Source organism: Geospiza fortis, unplaced genomic scaffold, assembly GCF_000277835.1.
Source record: "Geospiza fortis unplaced genomic scaffold, GeoFor_1.0 scaffold192, whole genome shotgun sequence".
NCBI lineage: Eukaryota > Metazoa > Chordata > Aves > Passeriformes > Thraupidae > Geospiza > Geospiza fortis.
The window spans coordinates 4,255,870-4,280,203 of NW_005054315.1; the positions used below are offsets into that span (position 1 = coordinate 4,255,870).

The window sequence follows — 24,334 nt, forward strand, 5'->3', positions numbered from 1 at the left end:
GTGCCCCGTCCCCCCTGAAGGGGAAGGAGCGGCGGTCACACCGGGGAGCGGCGGGCCGGAAGAGCCGCCTGTGGGTGTCCAGCGGGAGCCGGGGCCGCCCGGTGGGTTTTCCTGGTTTCTCCCTCGTGTGGAGAAGGAGGAGCGGAGCCGCCGTGGGGCCGCTGTGTAGCGAAGGCGTACTTGCAGGATCCCGCCCTCCCGGGTTGTGCAAGCTGGGCCGTGCCTGCCTCGGGCAGGGGGAAATGGCCTCTATCGCACCCGGGCAGGCTCAGGTTGGACAGCTGAAAAAAAAATCTCTTCGCTGAAATGGTGATTAGGCTTGGAACCGACTTCCCAGGGCAGTGGTGCAGTCACCGTTCTTGCAAGTGGGCATGGCTCTCGGTGATATGGTTTAGTGAGTATGGTGGGCTCTGGCAAAGCTCAGACTTGATTATCTTGGATGTCTTTTCCAGCCTTAATGATTCTATGATCGTTAACAAGGGGGAATGGATTCAAACAAAGAAGATTTAGGTTTAGATGAGATATTAGGAAGATATTCCTTACTGTGAGGGTAGAACTTGAAACAGGATGCCCAGAGAAGCTGTGGATGCCCCATCCTTGGAAGTGTCCAAGGCCTGGCTGGATGAGTCTATGAGCAGCCTGGTCTAGTGGAAGGTGTATCTGCCCCTGGCAGGTCAGAACTAGACAATCTTTAAGGTCTCTTCTGAGCCAGACCATTCTGTGATTCCCTACCTGGTGATTAAGCTGCCCATCACACTCCTGCAGTGCTGCAGACGGCTCCTAGGAGGGCAGGGTTGTTTTCATTTGTTGATGGATTCAGCAATTATGTTGCTGCAGGGCAAAAAAAGAAAAAAAAAAGACACAAGAGGAAAATGCATAAATAAATTAGGTTAAATGTAGCATCAAACTGTTCTGCTCTTCTTCCAGTTCAGACTTGGAGCAGGCATCACTGCTGAGAAAAGCACACCCCTCAAATGAGCAAAGGCATTTCTCTGTGTGGTCAGCAAGTCTGACTGAAAGGCTGATTAGGAACCTAAACTAATTTGGTGGGTTTGATTGGTTTGGTTTGCTGTTCTCATTTGTGTTAAACTGTTTCACCAAGCTGTTTTGCCACACAGCTGTATAGACAGCTGTGCACTTCTGAGGAAGGGGCATCAGGAGGAACACAAAGTTGCTTTTTTGTGTAATAATGTGTCATCCTATAGTACTGTAAAACTATAGGATGACACTGTAAAACTGCTCAGCAGAAGTCATGCAGTGCCTTGTAGGCCTGGATTATACCTTTCTTTTGTGGTGTTGAGGTAATAATTTAAATCTCTTTTCCTGTAGATAGCTATTAAATGTGTGTGAGGCTGCTTTGTGGGTTTTTGTGGATTTTTTTCCCCCCTTAGGAGTGCAGATTGAAACCAAACTATTCTCTTGGCAAATTTGCTGGGTATTATTAATCCCCATCAAGGAGAAAATGTAGGAATAGATGATAGAAGAGACCACTTAGGTGGTGTAGTGCTTTGAGGACTGGGATACCATCAGTGTGTGCATATCAGAGCAGACTACCAGAGCTGTCCTCCAAAAGCACAAACCAGTCTCTGAGGTTCTGACCAAGCTCCAGAACTGCAGTGGTGCAGGAGGGGAGAGAAGCCAGCAAGGCTTGCTCAGTCTTCAGAGAGCCACAGAGTGGTTTGGGTTGAAAGGGACCACAAAGACCATCTGGTTCCAGCCCCCTGCCAGGGGCAGGGACACCTTCCACTGGAACAGGCTGCTCAGAGCTTCATCCAGCCTGGCCTTGAACACTTCCAGGGATGGGGCATCCACAGCTTCTCTGGGCATCCTGTTCCACCACCTCACCCCGTCACAGCAAAGAACTTCCTCCTAACAGCTAAACCTACTCTCTTTTTCAGTTTTAATCCATTCCCCGTTGTCCTCTTGCTACATGCTCTTGTAAAGTCTTACAAATCATTGCAATGGCAGAGTATTTGTTAAGTGTCCAGCATACCCTGGGAATCATATTAGGCTTCATTGCATGGACTGGGATAAAAATGAGCAGCAAGAATGCCTGGTGATCTTCTCAGGAGATAATCCCAGCCAGTTCTGTGAGATTTTTGCCTGGCACCTCAAATCTGGTGGCAACTTTAGCCAGGTCAGTGGGATGTATCTACAAATTCTGCTTTTATCTGATCTCTGGTTGCCACCACTCTTACCTATTTCACTCACTTTTGCCAAACTGGAGTCTCAAGAGTGAAAATGTGTATCCAAGCATAAGGGGAAATGCACGCAGGCACTATGGATTTATGTGAAGTTGAAGCATCTTGACTGGAGAATGAACATTTCTTGATCAGAGCTGGTGCTGCTGAAGCTACCCTAAGTAATTTTGGTGCCCTTTTTTATATGTAGTATTGTCCTTTTTCTAAAATGTAGCATTTTTTTAACTGGAGATGGGGTTTCTTGCTACTTTTCCAGTGATGGCAATTCAAATAATGACCTATTGCCATACTTACAGAGGACATAACTTTTGGTCAAAGATACCTGCAGTGTTGGCCCTTTTAAACTATTTTTTTATGTTACAAAGATCTGAAATGTGAATCACCATTCATTGAGACCACCTGCACAAGATATTAAATTTGACTGATGTACAATGTATTTCAAAATTATTCAGGAAAGCTAACCCCAAAGGAATACTAATTATTTCTATCATGCTTTTACAGCAACAGTATCAAAGTGCCCTGTTTTGGGCTGACAAAGTAGCTTCACTCTCTCATGGTAAGTGGTCACTTTTTACATTGTATTTTATTAACTTCTTTCTGATAGTGTTGTGTTTTGATGGGGTTTTAGTGCTGTGTGGCCAAATACTGACGTTTTGTGTTTGGTTTAAGTGCATTTTTGTTATCTTTGGAATGCCATTTTCCTAAATAGAGCAGAGCTCATCTTCCTTAACTTTTGAACTTTGTTTTAAAATTCATGTTTGAACAAACCTTAAGGTTTGCTTTCCTTAAGAAACAAAAAAACCCAAGATTAACAAGAGACCATGGTGGTTTCCCCCAGTACTCAGGGTTGCCCTGGTGACAAGTACAAAGTGTGTTTACACTGAGAGGGAGTCGATGCTGCCCATGGCCTCTGGCACTTACACTTGTTAAAGTGATTCCAGGGACTTGATCCCACAAAGGCTTTGGTTGCCAGTGAGGTAGGAGGGTACTAAGCTGTGCTTCTGAAATTGCGACTCCAAGCTCTGCCAGTCTAGTGCTTTCACTGTTGTTAGTTTCCCACTGATCTTTTTATATGGGTTGGTTTTTCCTGCCCTGTGTCCAAAACCAGGATAACCTGCAACTGCTGCTTTTTTAATCTTTTAGTCATTGTTGTCTCCTTATCATGACACATCTCTATTATGACATTCTTTGTATTCACTGTCCAGTGCACCATTTGAGGTCTTTAAAGTTAAAATCTGATTATCTTTTCATTTTAATCTCTCACTGATAGATATTGTAAGTACTTTATACATATTTATAAATAAAGTTTTGTAACTCAGATGCTAGAGTATGAGGAAGATACTTCTCTAGTGAAGCAAAAGTGAACATTCTGTATTAAAATGTTTGAAGCTATATTGTAAAGCAATGGTTTATACTTTGTTCTTTTACTTTAGAGGAACCACAGGATATCTACTGGCTGGCCCAATGTCTTTACCTAACAGCTCAGTATCACAGGGCAGCACATGCCCTTCGATCACGGAAGTTGGATAAGGTAAGTCATTTTGGTCAAAGACAGGCTACTGTTACCCCTCTTTTGAGGCTCTGCTGCTATCCACAGTGGCTTCTTCACCATCACAGTAAGAAAAGTAATTAAGAAAGCTGCATTATTTAGTTCATAGGCCCCTGTGTTCAGTCAGTCAGGTTTAAAGCATTGTCCCCAGACAGGGTCACAGAGAAGAGAAGGGGTCTGAGGATGTAACTGCAGCAGGTATGGGAAGGTGGATTGTCACTTCACATGTAGTTGTTTCAATTTTCCTTCTGCTCTGATAATGAGTGGTAAAGACAAGAGTCAAGTAAGTGTCCTTTGAGAATTTAGTAGTAGACAAAGTGTTACAGGCTTGGTCAGGAAGGACTTTTGGTGCTGAAAGGGATGAAGAAGCCATAGCACTGAAAAAGGAGAGAGCAAAAGGGACTCGGGCAGTGTAAGTAAACACGTTCTCTCTTTATAACCAATGTGTATGAAACTTTTCTTTCAGTTGTATGAGGCGTGTCGCTACCTTGCAGCCAGATGTCACGTGAGTACACATTTTAACCCCTACTGGAAACAGGCTAAACTAAATTGAAGAGACATATTGGGAAGATTAGGTACCTGACAGGCAGTCAGGTATATAGATATATAGATATATAACATAGATATATATGTGGTCATTGGAACAACAGGTTTAAGTTTTCTGACAGTTGATTTCATTCTTTAATTTCCAGTTGGGTCATTGGAGTATCCATTGTGGCACTAATTGGAAGGAATCCAACTGACCTTTTTTCCCAGGAAATACTCCTCTAATATTTTGTGGGAAAAGAATGTGAACCATTTTCGTCTCATGTCTTCATGCTTACACTTTTATTTGGTTGGTTGTAATCTGACCTGAGGAGATGTGATTTATGGTGGTATAACTATATTTAGCAGCTTTGTACTTCTGTATAAGATCTCATACATAAAAGGTAAAATGTAGTACTTTCAGAGACACGGCTGAATCAATTGGTAGATTAAATATACAGAAATTTGAAATAGAATAATATGCTGCTTATAGAATAAGATGATGGTATTTTATTAACACCTGTGTTAGCTATTTTTAGAACCATACCTGTTTCTCTGACTGCATAATTCTGAATAATGCATTTTTCTGTACATGCTTTATTTTATAATTTTTGCATATTTTTTGCATATTATAGATGACCAGTAAAAGAGCTAACTGCAGTTATAAAATGACAAATGGCCAAATAAGAAAATGCAGGCGTGCAAAACCTGCTGATAAACACTAGTTGTTGTAACCTATGCCTTTGAAACATGATGCTGTGTTTATTGGTGCTTTATGTACAAATTCTTCAAAACCTTGTTTTTTACATGCACATGTTTGATTAGTATGCTGCAAAAGAGCATCAACAGGCCTTGGATATTCTTGATATGGAGGAGCCAATCAACAAACGACTTTTTGAAAAGTACTTGAAGGATGAAAGTGGGTTGAAAGATTCTACCACAGACTGGGAGATGTCACAGTCCTCAGTAAGTGACATTATTTAAAAAAAAAATTTTGTAGGAAAAAAACCTGTGAAGTCAGAAAGTGATTTCACAGCTCTATGAATCTGGAAGTGCTTTAAAGGTTTCTTTGTCAGATAACATAATTTTCAGAAATGCTGAATTGTTCTTCTTTCAGTCACACATTGTGTGTTAGCTTGCCTGTATGAAAATAACTCAATATGCAAAAATAAACAGTGCTTTTCGTCAACTTCTTAAAAATTATTTGCAGATGCTTTGCAGGAACTTCATGATTTAGCACTGGTTTTTACAGTCTTTTAGCTCTTTCTTAATAATGTATCCTAGCATTGCTTTCAGTTGGGCTGCAGGTTCTGAGATAACAAAGCAAGTTTTTTTTCTCCTCCAGTTATTTTTTATGAAATACTTCATAATCACGCAAGTGTTGTTCTCAGTGGGATATTCTTTGATCACATTTGTGAAAATTATGTGAGGTGAAAGTGAAATTTTTGAAGCTCAGTGAAAAAATTCTGTGTAGACACACAGTTTAAAGAGATTGGTCTGGTGTGTAGGCTGAAGAGTCTGTGAAGAGTTGTTAGTTTCAGAGGTACAAATTAAAATTTCTTAGCTGAAATTACAGTGTAGACAGACGTCATTTTCCCTATAAGACTGAAGTAGCAAAGTGGGTTACATTGCTGATGTGAACTGATTTTGAGTGCTGGTATAATGGGATTAAAGGATTGTTTAGTCTGATGATAGAGTTGGGTAATATGTTGACTTTCTCTTTTGCTGACACTTTTGTGGCCTTCTGACTGAACTAAATACCCATCAAGGGAATTTGGAAAGAACATGTTAGTCAATAAACATGGTAGCACAACTGGTAATTACGGGCTTTCACTGTTTCCTTTTGTGTAATATCTATGTTTTGGATTGAAAACAAGGATATATTTTTCTGTTCAGAAGAATTGAGTCCATTGATTTGGCCTTTTTCATCTCTGCTGTGGTCATTCTTGTCTTGCATGAAATACGTGGTTTAATGGTCAGCAAGGAAGCGTATTGCCTTTGGAAGGGACAATTTCTCCATGTTGTATGGAAGCCTTTGGAAGGGACAATTTCTCCATGTTGGATATGAAGGGAATTTAGTATAATTAAGTTACAACTCAGTATCAGAGAGCTGGATGCCAGAATTAGAAAAGATAAACTCTGTCCTCTTGTTTATTTCAAGCATCTGTTTGTTTGGCAGTAGGTAACCTGAGAGAGAATTCTTTGGAATTTTCTTTGAGATAGTAGAGACAACTTTTTATTTAAAGACAGCACTAGAAAACCAGGTTCTATCATACATGAAATACTTTCTACTTTCCAGGGAGCACATTTGATTTGTGCTGAAAACTAAGTTGCAAACAATGATTCAGTCTTTGACCTCCAGTCCTGCTTTTCCACCAGATCAAGAGCTCTATATGCCTTTTACGAGGGAAGATCTATGATGCTTTGGACAATAGAACCCTGGCAACTTACAGCTACAAAGAGGCCTTGAAGCTGGATGTTTACTGCTTTGAAGCATTTGATCTTTTAACGTCACACCATATGCTGACAGCACAGGAAGGTCTGGAGAGAAGTATTTCTCAAACACAAGTAATATTTACCTGCTTTCTCAAAAAAATTAAGGCAGTACAACAAGTAACAGACTCCAAAATGTTAGGAACAGAAAATGTATTAAATGAGTGAAAATTATGATTTGTGCAAATTTGAACTTTTATTATTCAGTCCTGCAGTGCTAAGAGTTGAATGAAACGCAGTAACCCAGCTGTCCTGCTTGTTAGCTCACGAAGCTCTTCTGCTCTGCCCAGCCCAAACAAAGTTTTGTCCTGTGTTCTCAATTTCACAGGCTTTGAACCAATGAAACCCTCCTGGGGTTTGGTTAGGCATTAGTTAATAGAGTATTCTAAGTGATAACTTTTGACATATGGTGTAAATAAAAATAATGGTGTGTTATTTCATCTTTATTACATTTTATTTTAAAGTGTAGAAGGAGTAACTAATCAAGCCTTAATTTCCAAAATTAGTAATGTTATCTGTTTCAGTGTATCTGTGCTGTTATAGTCCTTGCAGTTGGAATGACCATCATAAAATTCTTTGTATCTCTAACTTCTTGAAATGTTGGATCATGCTGTTTCTTCTGTAATATGACCATTTCAATGTTTTGTAACCCATATAGAAAAAGAACTCCTTGAATCTCTACCTCTTAATAGACAATGTACGGAAGAAGAGCAGGAATTGCTTCACTTTTTATTTGAGAATAAATTGAAAAAGGTAAGTCCTAAAAATCTGGAGAATTCATTGAAAGTCTTGATTTTGGGTGTAAATTTTCTTGAATCCCATTTATTCAGAACATGGAAATAAATATGGACTTTGTATTTTTAAAAATTTTTGATGCAGTACATCTCACTTTATGCAAGAGTGTAACAGGTTTCTGTTAATTGTTTTCTGCTGTGGTAACAACTTGAAATTCTGATTTATGTTTTTGAAAAATTATGTATTGAGAAACTTCTGGGTGGGGAAAAGGAATGTTAATAATGTAGACAAAACATCAGTTACCTGAAAATATTAGGCTGTAAGAACATCATTCCAGGCTATTCTTATAGATAAGGTGATAAGGAGCACTAAAAATATATATTGCTCAGTTTTAATTTCTACAGCGTACATGAAACACATTGACTATGCAAGCATCTTTTGTGTCCTAAATGAGCTTTTAAATACATTTTAAAGAAGCATCTTACAAAATACAGGTTTTATGGACTTTCAGTTCAAAAATAAAAATTTTAAGAACTTTTAAGCTTCTTAAATATTCTTCTAGGATTAAAAGTATTAATACATATACCATCTAATTTTAGTTTAGTTCTTGTTTCAAATGTTGTTTCTTTTGTCTTTCAGTACAATAAACCCAGTGAAACACTGATTCCTGAATCAGTAGATGGTCTTCAGGAAAACCTGGATGTGGTAGTATCCCTAGCAGAAAGGCATTATTACAACTGTGACTTCAAAATGTGTTATAAGCTTACTTCAGTGTAAGTGTGCAAAGCAACTTTCAGGTTTTTTTTTTTTTCTCATATGGTGGAGTGTAATAATTATGCCTGGTCTTACAGGAAATATTGTTCTTCAATGGGTAAACATACATAACAATTTGATATGTATTGCAATATCCATGTCCTGTGTTATATGTGTCTCAGGTATTTAAAATGTGTAGTTTGTGTCTGGCTAGACATGGTATAATTATAATACATATCAGAAGTCTCCAAGGTAAAACTCAGCTTAATGAGCACTGTGCTGAAGCACCCTTCATCCATCCTCTTCCTTATTCTGGTACCTTCAATTTCTGTGCTCTCTGCTTACTTCTTGTTTGGCCTTCAGAATGAACTGGTTTGAATCAGTTGGTTAGTTAGGAAGTTTGATTTCTCTGGCCAATTAGCAGTTACAATGTTATTGACAGTGATCAAAAGATACTCTTAATTTAAAAGCCAGCCTGTTATTTCTAATTCTGATGGCCAAGTATCAGTTGTTATGGGCGTGCACTGCTGCTGGGTTCAGAGGGCTCAGAACACTGCCATGGTTTGCTTCTTAGTTGCTGTAGGTCTACACTCATGGATGTGTTTCTGAATGCCACAGGAAACAAAATTTTACAGTTGAGCTAAATGTGATTCTGAAGGCATACTGCCTGCCTGGTGTTAACCTCAGGAAGCTGAGGACTATTGTTTGAAAGCTGCTGTCAAATGTATGGAAAAGATGAACAGAAATGTTGCTTGCTGTCTGCTGGTTAAATTTGAAGTGACCTGCAAAACAGAAGAGCATTTTATTCTGATTTTCTAATTGTATATTCAGCTTGAAAGAATTTTCTGTTATCCTCTTTTGTTAAGCTAAATTAACTGTTGTATTTCTGGTCTGAAGAGAGCCTTTATTATGCTGTTAATAGTTGTCCTTTAATCACAAATAGTTTTCTAATGCCTAAAGTGGTAACTAACTGGAACATTGCATGCTATACAAGCAGTTTGTTTTAACACATTAAAGTTGTTGAAATGTGCATTACAGTTTTTTAATTTTTTTTTAGAGTGATGGAAAAAGACCCCTTCCATGCAAATTGTTTACCTGTACATATAGGGACACTTGTGGAGTTAAACAAAGCAAATGGTAAGGAGCACAGCATTTAATACTGCTCAACAGAAGGCTGTAAAGCCCCAATTTTAATAAAGAATTAAAGATGCCAAGAAACCCCCTTATATACCGTATGAAAAATTACATCTATTTTTCCTCCTCTTGAAATGTTTCAAGAAAACAGTGGTAACTGGTAAAGAAGGGAATATCAGAGCTGACAGCAGGACTGGGGGAAGTAGATGTGCAAAGCGTTCATGGTCATGAGTGTAGCTGTCTTTTAACCACTGGACTGTGTAGCCAGGAGGCCTGTGAGCGACACTGCCTCATCCCTGTCATTGTGATTTCTGTTTCCAGGTGATCTTTGTACAGTATCTGGCCGCACTTTTTCTGCTCAACAATAAAATACAATAAATGAAACTAGACAGTAATCTTCAGCAATTGTGTATGCTTAGGTGGACATGATTATTCTGTGATAGAAAAAATTCTAGACTCTCCTTGCCTTTGCTGTTGTGAAGGCCTCTCTTTAGTTCAAACAAATTATAATCATGCAACACTTTCATTGGAATTACAGTAATAGCTTACTTGCAGCTGGAGTGGCTTTTTTCCATTCCAGAATATATAGAAAACAGTGAGTAGCTTGAATATCTTTAACATCAATTGGAAAATAGAATAAGGAGCTCATATGCTGTGCAGTCTCCCAGAATGGTGCATTATATGTACACAAATATGTCATTAGGTGTGCTGATACTTCTTGGGGATTAGTGAATGTTATTTTACAGTTAAGTACATCTGAAAATGGGGTCACTACTCTGATTGTTCTTCTAAATCTGCCTTGAGAAGCATTATGTACAGAAGTTAATGTTTTGTAAGCCAGTTGCAATTTTTTTTTTTCTGGGCTGAGATACAAAGTGCTCCAGGACAATCTCATTGGTTTAAGAGCACTGTACTCTGGAAAGATAGAAACTTTACATTCCCTGATGCTATTTCCTTTGAAATTACATATTGTTATCCTATAGCTGATTACTGCTGCTATTAGAAAATCTGTAGTAAGTTATCCCAGTAACTAGAATTATTATTTTTACAAAAAAAGTAATCACTTGGAATTATTCCAAATAATATAATAATTTATTTGCTTTTGTCCTATTTTCAGCATATTAATGCACAAGACTCTACTTTGAAATGGATCTAGCCAGTATGTTATACCTTTTAGATGTAGGAAGTTGAATAGTGTTTTACCTTGACAAGGTACATTCAAGTGTAATACTACTGGCATTTATTGTAATGTATGGTAATGACCTAAGTTGTTGCAGAATTCTTGAAGGGTGGGAAGTAGAGGAGCTTATTTGTGTCTTGTGAAGACTTACAGGTTGTTTTGGTTGGGTTTTCTTTAGCTAATTGCAAAACTGAATCTATTTTGAGGCAATTTGAAGCATTACAACTAAAAGAAAGCATTTTGTTCACTTGTGAATTAATAATGCTAGATGTTCTGTATATTTTGTATGGAAAGCTAAAAGACTTGAAACATCTAAGTGTTTTAATATGTTTTAATTTTCTTTTCTTGTTTCTTCCCACTATGTAGAACTTTTCTATCTTTCTCACAAACTGGTGGACTTGTACCCAAATAATCCTGTAAGTTGTTCTAAGTTTTTGTTGTCAGGTAGTTTCTTTTTTTAGGTGAAAGCACATAAAATTTGTAATGTATTAGTTTGAGCTACAGAATTCAACATCTGTTTCTGGGTGAAGCTTGTAGAAATGCTTTACTCCTTTTGTGTTCTCTACATTGTAATTTCTTTATGCCAAGGTTCTTTTTATAAAATTAAGTACCTGTAAAAGGTATTCAGTGCCAGTTATTTACTTTGATTAATAATTTAAAATAAATTGTACAGTAATAAATGTCTACATGTCTCTGAGCAACCTTTTCCAGTGTTTGATCATCTTCACAGTAAAAATTGTTTTCCTTGGACTTGGTCCTTATTTCCCATGTTGCAGCTTGTACCCATTGTTTCCCGTCCTATCACTGCACCCCTGAAAAGAATCTGGCTGTGTCTTGTATTCCCTACCATTAAATAATTGAAGACAGCAGTAAGCTTCCCACTTAGCTCTCTTCATGAGGCTAAGCCCCAGTTAGAAAGGCAGTTCCAGCTTGTCTGTAATACCAAATAATTTGAAGAGCTGACTGTGATTTCGGTGGAAATGTTCCTAACTTCTATAATTACCATGTCTTCCTGTCTTTTGATGCTTCACTATGTGAAGTGTGATGTATCTAATAATATTCTATTTTGATTTTAATGTGTAGGTGTCATGGTTTGCAGTAGGATGCTATTATCTTATGGTTGGCCACAAAAATGAACATGCTAGAAGATATCTCAGGTAATTTCTTTTTCTGTTTTTCCTAGTGAATCTGTTGCTCACTTGCTAAGTAAACATTTATTGTTCATGATTGTTTGAAGCTCATAAAGAGAAGCCTCAATAAACTGGTTACTATTTAAATACTTTCATTGCCAACCTTTTTTTTTTTGGTATAGCAGTTTAGCCCTCATCTGTAGAGATACTTTAAAAATGAGGAAGACTTACGTGGTGTCTCTCTAGGCAGTCACCTTCCTGTTCTGGGCAGGTGTAGTCCCGGCAGTCGCTCGTGCTGCTGAGCTAATTACAGCTGTGGGTGATCAGGCCTCAGTTCTCAGTTGAGGGACACTCAGGCATTCTCCCAGGTTCAGGTTTCATATCTGAAAGGAAAGAATTAAATGGAAAATTCTGACATCTGGTTGTCCAGTTCTTTCTGTGCTCAAGCTACAGTGGGCTTTTTAGGTTTGGTCAATGCTGTTTCCTGTAGGTGTTCTGTACGTGTAATGAATATCAGCACTGGGGAGCAGGACCTTGCTGTGGAGTAGGGCATCTGTTATGGTGCTGTAAGCTCAAACTGAGAAGGCATAAATCAACCTGTAAGACTAATTTTTTCCTGAGACCTTTACAGACAATATATATAAAGATGGGTTAGTCATTTATACTTTTTAAATGCCTGGTTATTATGAGTAAAATATTTAAATTCCTTACAAATAGCACTGTGAAATTCTTCAGGTAGCTGTCCTGAGTGATATATTTGGTTTTGGTACTGAAATGAAAAACATCTTTAAATGTACAAGCATCTCTAGACAGCAAGAAAGTATCTGTAAATTTGTTGAAGGGAAAAACAAACCAAGAAGCAACCAACATCAAAATTCACAGTTCTGGCAAAAGGCAAAAGAGATCTGCTGAAAGTGAAATAGTAACAAGATGCTTAAATATCTTGGAGAAGAATGATAGTATAAAGCTAAGAAGACTAGGGACAACTGTGGGCTACACAGCGGTTTCCAGAAAAGAAACTTGAAGACACAGTCAAATATTCATGTCTTTCATTGCTGTCATGGGTGGCAAGATACAAATGTTTGAATATCTACAGCTTTGTCTCAGAAGACAGAGAACAAATTCTCTAGGATCTGTCATGAGAAATAATGACTTTAACTGTGACAGACAAAATTTAGATTATATGTTAGGAAAAAAGTAAGTTGTTAAGGATAGTTAAGCAATATGATAGAATACTTATGGAACATGTATTACTTCCATGTCAGAAGCTTTTAAGAAAAGACTGGGTGCACTTGTTGTGAGCTGTTTAGTTATGAATGCCCTTGCCTTCAAATTCAGAATGTAATCTACAGAGCTGTCTAATGTTCTTGTCTGTAAAGTCTCTGGGTTGATGTCTTGATGCTCAGGTTGCAGTTTTCAGCTCAAGACTTGAGTGACATTTTGTATACTTCCCTGATGCATGGCCTGTGATATGACAAATGCTTATCTTCTTCAAAGCTAGCACAATTAGATGGCGAAATTTCAACCTAGATGTTCATTTGGTATATTCATATCCTGCTTCTTAAATTTGGATTTGATAGAATATATTTATTTCAAAATGTATAGCTAGGATTTTGCAATGCGTTTTGAGTCACAGTTAATGTTTCCTGTATTTTATTCAATTCTCTTACTTTATAATTGTTTATGTTCAGTAATATCAAATAATTCCTCCTGTCTGTGAACAGTAGCAGGAATAATAAGATCAATTCACAAGAATGTGTGATACTTCTAAGTGCAAAATAGTTTGAACTTTTAAAATGAGCTTTGTTTACCACTGGTTATTACTGACAATTATCTTAATAGATAACCTAACCATGTAGCATAGCATTGCTATCTGAGTAGTCATCTGAAGCAGATGAAATTTAATTTCAGATATGTTTGCTTTTGTTGTTAGCAAAGCCACTACACTGGAGCGAACCTATGGCCCTGCATGGATAGCATATGGACATTCCTTCGCAGTGGAGAGCGAGCATGACCAGGCAATGGCTGCATACTTCACAGCTGCACAGCTCATGAAAGGGTCTGTACAAACATCATATTTGAGAAGATTCAAATGAATCCATAAGTAATGTAGAATATTGACTTACATCTATTGGTTTCTCTGGGTCTGGATTGAAGGCACTTGAGATGGTAGTTCACGTTTGGACTCAGGTGTTTATTATTTCTTATCAGTAAAACAGTTTCACAACTATGAGTTTAGTAGCTTTTCATTAGCAAGGCACAAAATGGCTAATTATCTCTTGTTATAAGGTCTTTTAAGACTAAACTATCTAATTAAGAAAGGACACTTAGACTATTTTTCCTTTTAACCTAATAACTGATCTTTGGAAGCCTGCAATGCAGACTTCTCTGTCCAATTACAAAACATCACCCAAACTCATGAAGAAGAAGGAAGAAGCAGGTAAAAAAGAACAACCTGCCTCTACCCTAAAACCTCCATCTGGCTTCATATTTTTTTCTATATTCTAAAATCCCAAACTCTAAGTCTTCCACCCTGTGATATTACACACTTCTAACCAACTACACACCCATAATCCCAGTACTATCAATCAATTTTGGAAGCCTTCTCCACAGCCTCAGGTCAAATACAGTGTTCTCTTGTGGGTCTGTGCCTTAAAGCACAGAAAGTTTAAAATTCTCATCATCCAGGATTCCAACACACATCTCTTTAAACAGTAGCAATGCCTTTGCAACAATTATGTGATAGAGAACAAGGGAGGAAAAAAATCCCCAATAATTTAACCATCTACTTTTAAATGCATTATTGTGATTATTTTTCTGATTTTGTAAGTTCTGAAGTCAAGTTTTATATATAGGTAATCTAAATTTTGCCTGAACATCTTCTGAAATTTGTGAATCATGGCTGTCATACCAGTTCATCAATTGCTGCATAGTAATAGTTTGAGCAGCTCTTTCATGCTGTGGGAGGGGGTTGTAAAATGAGTCGTGAACTAATTGTGTCATATCGCATATAAAAGTATCATATTTGATTGTGGTTACTGGGAAATGTAATTCTTTTATCAATTACTTCCTCCATATTCTATTTGTAAATTAAATCTATGAATGAAATTAGAGGGAAAAAACATCAGAACTAGACTTAAGTGCTGAGAAAATACATGTAATTGCAGAGCAGGTTACAATTACCTATTGGAATTCATTCTCTTATTAAACAGATGTAAAGTCTTTTAAACTTCCCCTTAAGTTAGTAGTCCATTTAAATCAGCTTTTACTTGTGTGTACCTGAACATATGCAAACAGTTGGCTTATCTTTATAGTTTGGGACTTCATTCTTAACGACCACACAGAAACAAACATGCACTTTGTTTTATGGTTTTTAGGTGTCATTTGCCTATGCTCTATATTGGACTGGAATATGGTTTGACCAACAACTCCAAGTTGGCTGAACGGTTTTTCAGCCAAGCTTTAAGCATTGCACCTGAAGATCCTTTTGTTATGCACGAAGTTGGAGTGGTAGCATTTCAAAATGGAGAGTAAGCTTGCAAAATATGATAAAACACTATCTTAAACATGGATTATTCTTAATTGTAATGTGCCAATATATCTAAAGTATCAAAAGTACTTATATTGAACTATAGTGTCTTTTGGTCATAGTTTAGATGGTGTTCACCTTAAACCCTTGCTTTCTGCATTGTTCTTCCTTGTGTAAGATTGAACAAGAACAGAATTTAATGCTTAAGGAACATCCAGAGATTGATGCTATCTTCTACGTGCCTGTCATTGTGTAGTTGAATGCCTGAAAGGCATCTATCTGCACACATACTATAAGATTTTGTCCAGCAATACATTTTGTCAGCTCAGGAGGTTCCAAATTTATTCTTGGGGAAAAAACCCTAACCTATATAAGAATTGTTTAGCCAATATTTTTAGTTTGATTCTGATTTTGTTTTATCTTGTTAGCTCTTAGGACCACAATGCAAAATATAGCCAAATGTAAATTACTGGATTTTACATCTAATTTCACTCATATGATGAAATAATGTCATAGAAATCTTTTTTGAATACAGTTTTCTCATACTGCTGATGAAAACTCTTCACTAATTTACTTTTCTTTCCCCCCATCCCTTCAATCCTTAGCTGGAAAACTGCAGAAAAGTGGTTCCTTGATGCACTGGAGAAAATCAAAGCTATTGGAAATGAGGTATTTATTCTAGTAACATGCAAGATCATAAATTTGTAAAACTCTGCAAATTCTGTAATAGCTTGTGACAAAACATGTTGTGCTTATTTTAAGATAAAAGTAATGCAGTATAAATTTTATTTTGAAACTGTGCCTTCAGTGCTCCTAGGCTGAGACTTGACTTTTTCTAGTTAAGTAGAAAACAAGTTTTGTTTGGTTTGCATCAAGTTTTAATAACACTGGCTCTTTAAAGAAATATTATTAGCTTTGGTGAATGTAAAAAATTGAAAAATTAGTCGTTGAATAAATGTTTTCAGCTTGTGTGTTTTGTTAAGAGTTTAAAATGCTTGTGGTATTTTTCTTGTTCATAAACAAAATTCCGTATGCATTTATATGTTTTGGTTTTTTTTAAAGTAGCCAAAATTTAGTTACTGTCTAGGAAGTTGCAGTTATTAGAATTGTTCCATTATTTTACAGGTAACAGTTGATAAGTGGGAGCCTTTATTGAACAACTTGGGACATGTCTGCAGAAAACTCAAGTAAGCAGAGAGTACTGCAGCTCCATTTCTCTAAAATGCTGCACAAATGTGTTTTCTCTCTCTTTTATACCAAGATTGTGTACCACATGAGAGCAGTGTAGAATTACCCTGTAAGAATAAGATTCTCTAAATCAGCTTGTGAACAAAACTGCATTAATCAACCCTTATATCCTGTTTATTACACAAAAGTTAAAGTACTTCATGTAAAAGCCTTTCTTTAACTATTGATTCTTATTAGGGAAATAGTTGGAGGCTTTTGGATGCTTGTACGGGTGTGAATTTTAACTCTCCACTGTCCCAGTCCTCACATACTGAAATATGTCCACTGATTATTATATAAATATATAATTAACATAAAGGCAGGTTTATGCCAATTAATTGCTTGGATTAGCACTCTTTTTTACTGAAGTGAAATGTTCAGTGGCATTATAACACAGCAAGGGAGTCTTACTTTGTTTTTTAGAACAAAACTATTTAATATTTCATTTCATCTTTCCATTCAATGAATAGAAAAAGTGCAAAGCATATATGTACAAGCATTAACAGTTTTAACAGAGACATTTTCTCATTAATTACCTTAATCTGACTTTAACCAGTCCTTTCTTTTGTTCAATCAATGCAGTTTTTAAAAAATATTTCTAGTGGTTTTAATTACTCAATTGGTGTACACTGTAATTTTTGTTTCAAAGCTGCTAATGAGAATGTGATTATGGTAGATGAAAGCTGTACTTCTGCTTTGGCTTTGGTAGTAATTGCTTTGTGCTTTAATTGCCAATTAGTCTTCATTTTCATTATGAAATAAGGACGTATAACAATTACTCTTTGTGCCAAAATCAAACAAAAGGCACTGCTTCTGAAATCTGTTCATGAGTATAATTGCAGGATTTTTTCAAATACTTGTTTTGTTTATAATTACTTTTGTCTTTTTAAAATGTCTACTGTAGTTTAACTAACTGCTTACATCATGCTTTGTACAACTTTTAATATTTGCTCAGGTTCAGAAATCAGAGCTAAAATATTTTTGCATCCATGTAATCTTCCAAGAAAATCAAGTTGAGAATTTACGCAGCTGTACATATGCTTTCACATCTTAAAAAACTCTGTAATAACTAATTTAGTAGTGTCTGTAATACATAATATGGCTATTATGAAAAACTTACTGGATATATGTGTACTGACTAGTATTATGTGGTTCAAATTTCAAAGCAGCATTTCAAATACAGTGGTAGTCAATGGGATGTGTAAATACTATGAGTGGAAGTGAAATTGAAATAATGTGAAAGGTTTGTGCAGCAAGCAAACATTTGCATAATTTTTCTGCCTCAGTTGTTACTTGGTGCCCTCTAACAACTTTTTATGTTCCTCATTGCATAATTCCATTATCGCTTTAGATATTAAAATTTCTTATAAACAGGTGATACCTATCTTTAACAATGTAGAACTAGGATGTCAAATGTGACAATTTAATTTCTCAGAGTAATGCTGTAGTGTACATTTAATCCTTGTTTTATAAAATAACAATTGCAATAATCAGTGTAATTAATAGACAGTTTTCAAAGACAGGTTGGTATTTGATAGATATCATGGATATGTGTAAATCTCCTTTTCTGATAGAGCATGTTGCAAAATGATGAAGGTACCAGTGTATGCAGCACTTAAAGGTTGTGATATTTCTGCCCAGAGAGCTTTTCTCAGTTTGAATCATGTGATTTAGTCTCATACTGCTTCTTCTCTCCCTCAGGAAGGCAAATGAAAGCGACAGAAAGAAAGCCAGTGCTACAATGAGCAGCATTAAACATCCAAAGCAATTTACCATATCAAACAGCTAAGATCTCCAAATGGGACCTAGCTGTAGGCAGCTGTTTTCCTACATAAGGAGAACAATGATTTTTCAATTACACTGAGGAAGAAAATTGTCAATATCCATGAGCCTTTTGTACATTCTATTACTATGTTCAGGATGCAAAGCAATAATTTTCAAGTTCTGGCACAACTGTGTTCCGCTTTGCTAAGGAAAATACCCACAGGGCTCTGTAAAAGCACCTTTCACCATGAAGCTTACTAACGATCTCCTGTACTTACCCCTAATAGGAAGTATGAAGAAGCACTGGAATACCATCGCCAGGCTCTGGTGTTGATTCCTCAGAATGCTTCTACCTACTCTGCCATTGGCTACATACACAGCCTCATGGGCAATTTTGAAAGTGCCATTGACTATTTCCACACGGTACGTAACTGCCTGCAGCTGAAGGGCTGGTCACAGATTCTGTTATTTACTCTTCCACTCTGGTTTGGGTTTGGAGCAAAGAACCAGCAGTTTTTTCCAGCCTCCAAATGAGTGTTTATTTTATAGTCTTAATTTTTTTTTCTCAAATCTTCTATATTTTATTGGTTAGGTAAAAAATGGCCTCTTTGGCAAACTTTGAATTGCAGTTTACATTTTATGTACGTAAGCTTCTCATGCACCTGAAATAATTTTAAATACTTCCAACTTAGAAATTTTACAGTAAGTAAACAGCAGTATATGTTGTAGCTCATATGTGAATGATTTCCTGTCTGTATATATGTTCTTTTCTGGTTTTGTTTTTGTGCTTTTCTTGCTTACTACTTTAGCCAGTTCATATGGTGGTGTTATTTTGGTTGTGCAATGTTTTGCTTTTACAGTGAAGACAATGCTCAGATAGCATCGTGGAACAACAAACTGAACACTGCAGACGTATGATGTAAATGTTTTTATTTGATGCTAAATACTTTTTACTGGTTTTTTTCAATAGGCCCTTGGTCTCAGGCGAGATGACACATTTTCGGTCACAATGCTCGGCCACTGCATAGAAATGTACATTGGTGATTCTGAAGCCTATATTGGTAAGTCTCTAACTTATGTGTCTCTTGAAGTCATTGAGTCCTTTGAGAGGAGTGTTATGTCAAGGACTGCCTACCACTAGCTAATTAACTCACAAAGTAGAGGATGTCTTTCTTTGAGTTTTTTTTGGTTGGTTTTTTAATGGCTAAGTGAGTCAGAACTTAGCAGCAATTGCAGATGACCACAGGTTTTTGTGAGCAGCATGACAATACTCTCACCAGCATAAAGAAGGGAAATACTTTGTCATTAAAGGTGTCAGTGGTTTCTTTTATAGAAAATATTGATTTGTGGCATCTTAGATTGCAAAGGGAATGGGGGGGAAAATTCAACAGAAGTATGGAGTTAGGAAATCAGAGCACTAATGCTAATGTTGTTGCAGAGCGAGGTCACCTTGTCAAAACTTGTCTCTGTGGAGACAGGATAGGTTTTCTGACTACAAAAATACAGCTTTATATATGGTAAAAAAAAAAGTGCTTCATCATAGTAATACATTATATTGCCATGGGTTTAAATTTTCTATGAAGTATCTTCCTGGCAAAAGAAAAAAAACTTCTGTATTTTTTAATAGATTTCTACTTGTTTGAACTTAGTGATTTATCTGTAGTGAACACAGTTGATGTCTTGTCAAGCATGTTAAGAAGGCTGAAGCCTTAAAAGTAAAAGCCATCTGTGTGCTTTAGTGCTTTTCCTGCAGATTTTTCACGCAATTGAAACAGATGTTTCTTCTCAATATTGTCTTGCTCCATATGTAGTCATTTAACACATCTGGAAGAACCATGCAGCCATGTGATATGTATTAATGCAAACCAAGCTGTGTGTAACTTAAACAAGAAAAAAGCCCCTTGGAGAATTGGGAAGGGAATTGGCAATTACTTCTCAAAACACACTTTTGAAACTGAGTTGTGTTTCTTGTATTGTGCTTTTCTGAGAAAGGAGGCTGCTGGATTTTTTCAGAAAAACTCATTCAGCTTCAGTCATTAAGCAGCAGCAGCTCCTTGATGTTCTGAAAGCAGAGAATTATAGTAGTTTCTGAATGATAGTTTCTTTGAGATTACATTTTTGGATGTATTCATTTGAATAAACTACTGGTTTGTCTGTTTTCCTAGGAACAGAGATCAAAGACAAATTAAGATGTTATGACTTTGATGTACACACAGTGAAGACATTAAAGAACATAATTTCACCTCCCTGGGATTTCAGAGAATTCGACATAGAAAGACAAACTCTGGATGAAAGTGGCATAGTAACATTAGAGACATCAAATCAGAGGAAAAGTACAGATACCAGTCGCCCATTGGAAGAAACATTTGAGATTGAAATGAATGAAAGTGATATGATGTTAGAAACATCAATGTCAGACCATAGTACGTGACCATAAATACTGGTAGAGAGCTCATTTTGTCTAAGTGTACTACGTTTTAGCATTTTTGTTATGGTGTTGTACTTTCATGAATTTGCTATTTTTTATATGAATTCAAACTACTATGTACCTAACACCGGGAGTTTTATAGCTCTTACTTTATAAATATTCCTTTCCTGATAGCACTGTCATGAATCCCCATCTGAATCAAGAGGACCTCATTGCACTGATATAGGCCATATACATAGTTTGAATCCACAGTGTTGGCTATTTTGCACATGCCTGTGCATTACTGAAGATGAATTCAAGTTTTAGACACAACTGCACTTTGGAATTCAAGGGTATCAAGGGAGGAAGAGCTTGGGGAGGAGTCTGTATTTTATCAGCAATTGCACACACTCTCACTGTGAAAATCTGTTGGGTCCAGGTGATCCCACTGCTTACCTATGATGACCAGCACAGTAGTGCAGAGAAGTCTGGTTCTGTCCCAGTGACAATGGGAATCGTTCTGTGGCTCCACAAAGGGAATGGGTGATACCCAAATTTCCCTTCCATATGTTAGAAAACATAGACTGGACTTTGCATTGAGTGCAGAATTCAATACGAATCCCATATATTCTTAAACACGAGAAAATAAGGTGAACAAAAATGTTTTACTTCCTAGTTCTAAAACAATTCACCAAAGGTTACACATTCTCCTGAAAAACATAATATGAGCCATGAGTCTTAAGTGAAAAAGTATCCAAGCAGAGTGTAGAAAAAATTAATAATTTAGGAGGCATATGTATCTCCTGGGCAGAGTCAGGTCTCTCTTCTTCAGTGTGACTGGCAAAAGGAGTTCATAGAAAGGGCTTTATTTTCACTTGGAAGCTGGTAATTGGGGTGTGGTTTGGGTGACTTCTTTGATGTAAACTGGGGATTTTTCCTGAACACTCTGGGAGGATCTATAATGAGTGTGTCTCAACAGCTGCTCTATTAGACAGGTCTCTTCCTTTAAAGGATCTTTTGAAAGTTATTTTTACATCTGTGCTCGTGTATCCTGAATAATTGTAACCAAGACTATCTCATGGATAATATGACAGCAAAGGCTTGTTGCTGCACACAGAAGGATATTGCAAATAGATTCTCAAAGATTCTCAAGGAACCAAAACTCCTTTTTCTCTATATCATTATTTTTAATTCAGCATATGTCAATCTAGTTTTCTAGTAAGACATCACGGCAATTTCTAAATGGAAGGTGGCAAAATAGTATTCTAGAGAATCAGGCCTTTTGACTACTGTCAGACATGGATATAAATCTTGCTAAATTGTTTTGCTCTGTTACTAATATTTCTCACTGGCAAAATGGTTTTAAATATTGATAGAAGTTCATCTTTCTTCCTGCACTCCCCAGTTACAATCTGATGCTGTGTCGGCTGTGATGGCAACATTGATTTATGGTATTCCTGCCTATAGGAATCTACTATGCCACTTCCTCAGCTTAGGTAATACAAATCCTTGTGTGGTTACATTATGAATGAAATCAGGGAACTGGAACAGCATTTAAAAATATTTTCTAGATCTGATCAATTCTCAGGTTCAAGGAGAGCAAGCCACTGCTGTGTTACTGGTTGTCAGTGGGGCAGAGTGGTTGGAGTGGGAGGAAACAGATGGAATAGTGAGAATGGGCATTGCTGTAACAGCAGCCCATCATGATACTGTGCCTTGGCAGGTATCTGTTGGAGGTTTTTTGCCTGGCTATTGCTAACCTTTGTTTATTGGTATTAAAAATTGCCCAGAAAGAAATGTATGCAAAATGTCCTAGATTGTGAAGGACTCTTTTGGATGTCGGAGGAATTCTTGATACAGCTTGACTTGGCTCCAGGCCTCTTAGGCAGCTACAGTTGGATTAGTTTGTGAGCTGGTTCATGATGTGTGTCTCAGACCAGACTTCAGGGGAAGTTCTTCCCTCCTCATGTATCTTCTGTTCAATGTTTTAACCAGCTCTTGTTCTGTCCAAATGCCTGCCTTTGTAATGGCAGCACCTGTTTGCCCTGGTCTTCTGCACCTCCCATGACCTGTCCTGCTCTTACTAGAGAGAGCTTGATGCCTTTTTGGCTTATTATGACATTCACCCTGCCTCTAGTTAAATTGAGTATTGTCCTTGTCCTCATGAGGACTTTGGTTATTAGTTCTGGCCTGACTTGACCTCAGATTCTTGATTCGTGCTGCAAGCCATTGCCATTGCCTGACTTGGCTTTGGCTGCTGAGTACAGGGTCCAGGACTGTCAGGTTGGGTGGCTGATAAATATACCCCCAAAAGGGACATTTTGGCTCTGTCTCATAACTTCATCTTTCTCTTCCAAGGATTAGTTTTGTTCCAGAGGGGGGAGATCTGAATGTTGCCTTAAAGGTTTTCAGAACAGATACAAAAAACCACAAGATATATGTGCTGCAAATGGCTCCAAAAGTTTCTTCATAGGTACTGCTGCCTAAAAGATTTGAAACCAAATAACGTGTTAGTTCAGTTGATCAGAGCCTGGTGCTAATAATGCCAGTGGTGCAAGCTTAAACCCCATGTGGGCCATTCACTTAAGAGTTGACTCAATGGTCGTTGTGGGTGCCTTCCAACTCAGAATATTCTGTGATTTCAGTTTTTGCAGACAATGCCACCTACTTTTATTATTCCACATCAGATCATTGTATTTCCTTCATGCTTTGGACAGCTGTTTGAGGACTATCAATGCAGCAGGATCTGAAGATTTGCAATGACTCTGTATTCTGATTAAATTGCAGGCATTTTTGCTCCTTCTGTCTAATTTCCATAGCTCTAGACAAGTCTGTCTTCAAATGTGTGACATGTCCTTACTTTGGAGCTTGCTGTACCTCTGCCACCAATTCTAGGAGATTTAGTCCAAGGTATTCCAACTCACATAGGAATTTTAAGGAACTTTTTGAATCTAGATATTACAAAATTCATTGATTGCAATCTAGGACTAAAAACTTGCTCTGATTGATAGGTCAGTGCTTAGAATAATCACAGAATCATAGAATGGTGTGGATTGGAAAGGACCTTAAAGGTCCTGTAGTGCCATGGGCAGGGACACCTCTATGCCAGGTCCCTTAAGGCCCTGTCCAACCTGGCTCTAACCACTGCCAGGGATGGGCATCCACAATCTCCCTGGGCAACCTATTCCAGTGCCTCACCGTCCTCACTGTACGTTTCTCGCTAACATCTAGGCTAAATTTGTCATCTCTGAGTTTGTACCCACTCTCCCTTGTCCTGTCACCACAGTTCCTGAGGAAGCCAGGCAGAAGGGCCGGAGACACCTTTGGAAGGGCTCTCCCTGCTGCCTCAGGGGCTCAGGCTGGCGCGCATTGCCGAAGTGTAGGCACTGCTTAATTATCACAGAGCCTCCCTGCGGGCATAAGACTCCTGGCCTCACACAAGTAATGGTTAATAGCCTTTTTTTTTCTCCTTTTTCCCATTGCTTTCTCTCTAGAATTTGGCTACCCCTTAGACCCTGCAGCCAAAGACTGAATAACGCGCCCCCGCGGTGTCTGTGCCCTTCCCGCCCTGAGGCCGGGGTGACAAGGCACCCGTGAGCGGAGGGAAATGGGCACGTCTCTGTGTGTTCCCCTCGCACCGGCAGAGTGGGGACCCTGCGCAATTCCAGCGGGGATGGGGATGGGGACGGAGCTGCCGCGCCTCGCCA

The 24,334-nt window shown here is 37.7% G+C and overlaps 1 protein-coding gene across 1 annotated transcript in view; it reads left to right on the forward strand.

The window, feature by feature from the left end:
* The window catches only part of CDC16 (cell division cycle 16), a 23,593-nt gene extending 167 nt beyond the window's left edge, over positions 1 to 23,426 (forward strand). Inside the window, exons 2-18 of the mRNA XM_005419976.2 lie at positions 2,703 to 2,757; positions 3,635 to 3,732; positions 4,217 to 4,255; positions 5,101 to 5,241; positions 6,655 to 6,814; positions 7,427 to 7,521; positions 8,143 to 8,276; positions 9,314 to 9,393; positions 10,937 to 10,986; positions 11,654 to 11,727; positions 13,634 to 13,759; positions 15,078 to 15,230; positions 15,835 to 15,898; positions 16,355 to 16,416; positions 18,508 to 18,643; positions 19,191 to 19,281; positions 20,386 to 23,426. Coding sequence (XP_005420033.1) covers positions 2,703 to 2,757; positions 3,635 to 3,732; positions 4,217 to 4,255; positions 5,101 to 5,241; positions 6,655 to 6,814; positions 7,427 to 7,521; positions 8,143 to 8,276; positions 9,314 to 9,393; positions 10,937 to 10,986; positions 11,654 to 11,727; positions 13,634 to 13,759; positions 15,078 to 15,230; positions 15,835 to 15,898; positions 16,355 to 16,416; positions 18,508 to 18,643; positions 19,191 to 19,281; positions 20,386 to 20,651 — 1,824 coding nt within the window. The 3' untranslated portion in view covers positions 20,652 to 23,426. The remainder of the gene's footprint in view (positions 1 to 2,702; positions 2,758 to 3,634; positions 3,733 to 4,216; positions 4,256 to 5,100; positions 5,242 to 6,654; positions 6,815 to 7,426; positions 7,522 to 8,142; positions 8,277 to 9,313; positions 9,394 to 10,936; positions 10,987 to 11,653; positions 11,728 to 13,633; positions 13,760 to 15,077; positions 15,231 to 15,834; positions 15,899 to 16,354; positions 16,417 to 18,507; positions 18,644 to 19,190; positions 19,282 to 20,385) is intronic.
* The last annotated feature ends 908 nt before the right edge of the window (positions 23,427 to 24,334 follow it).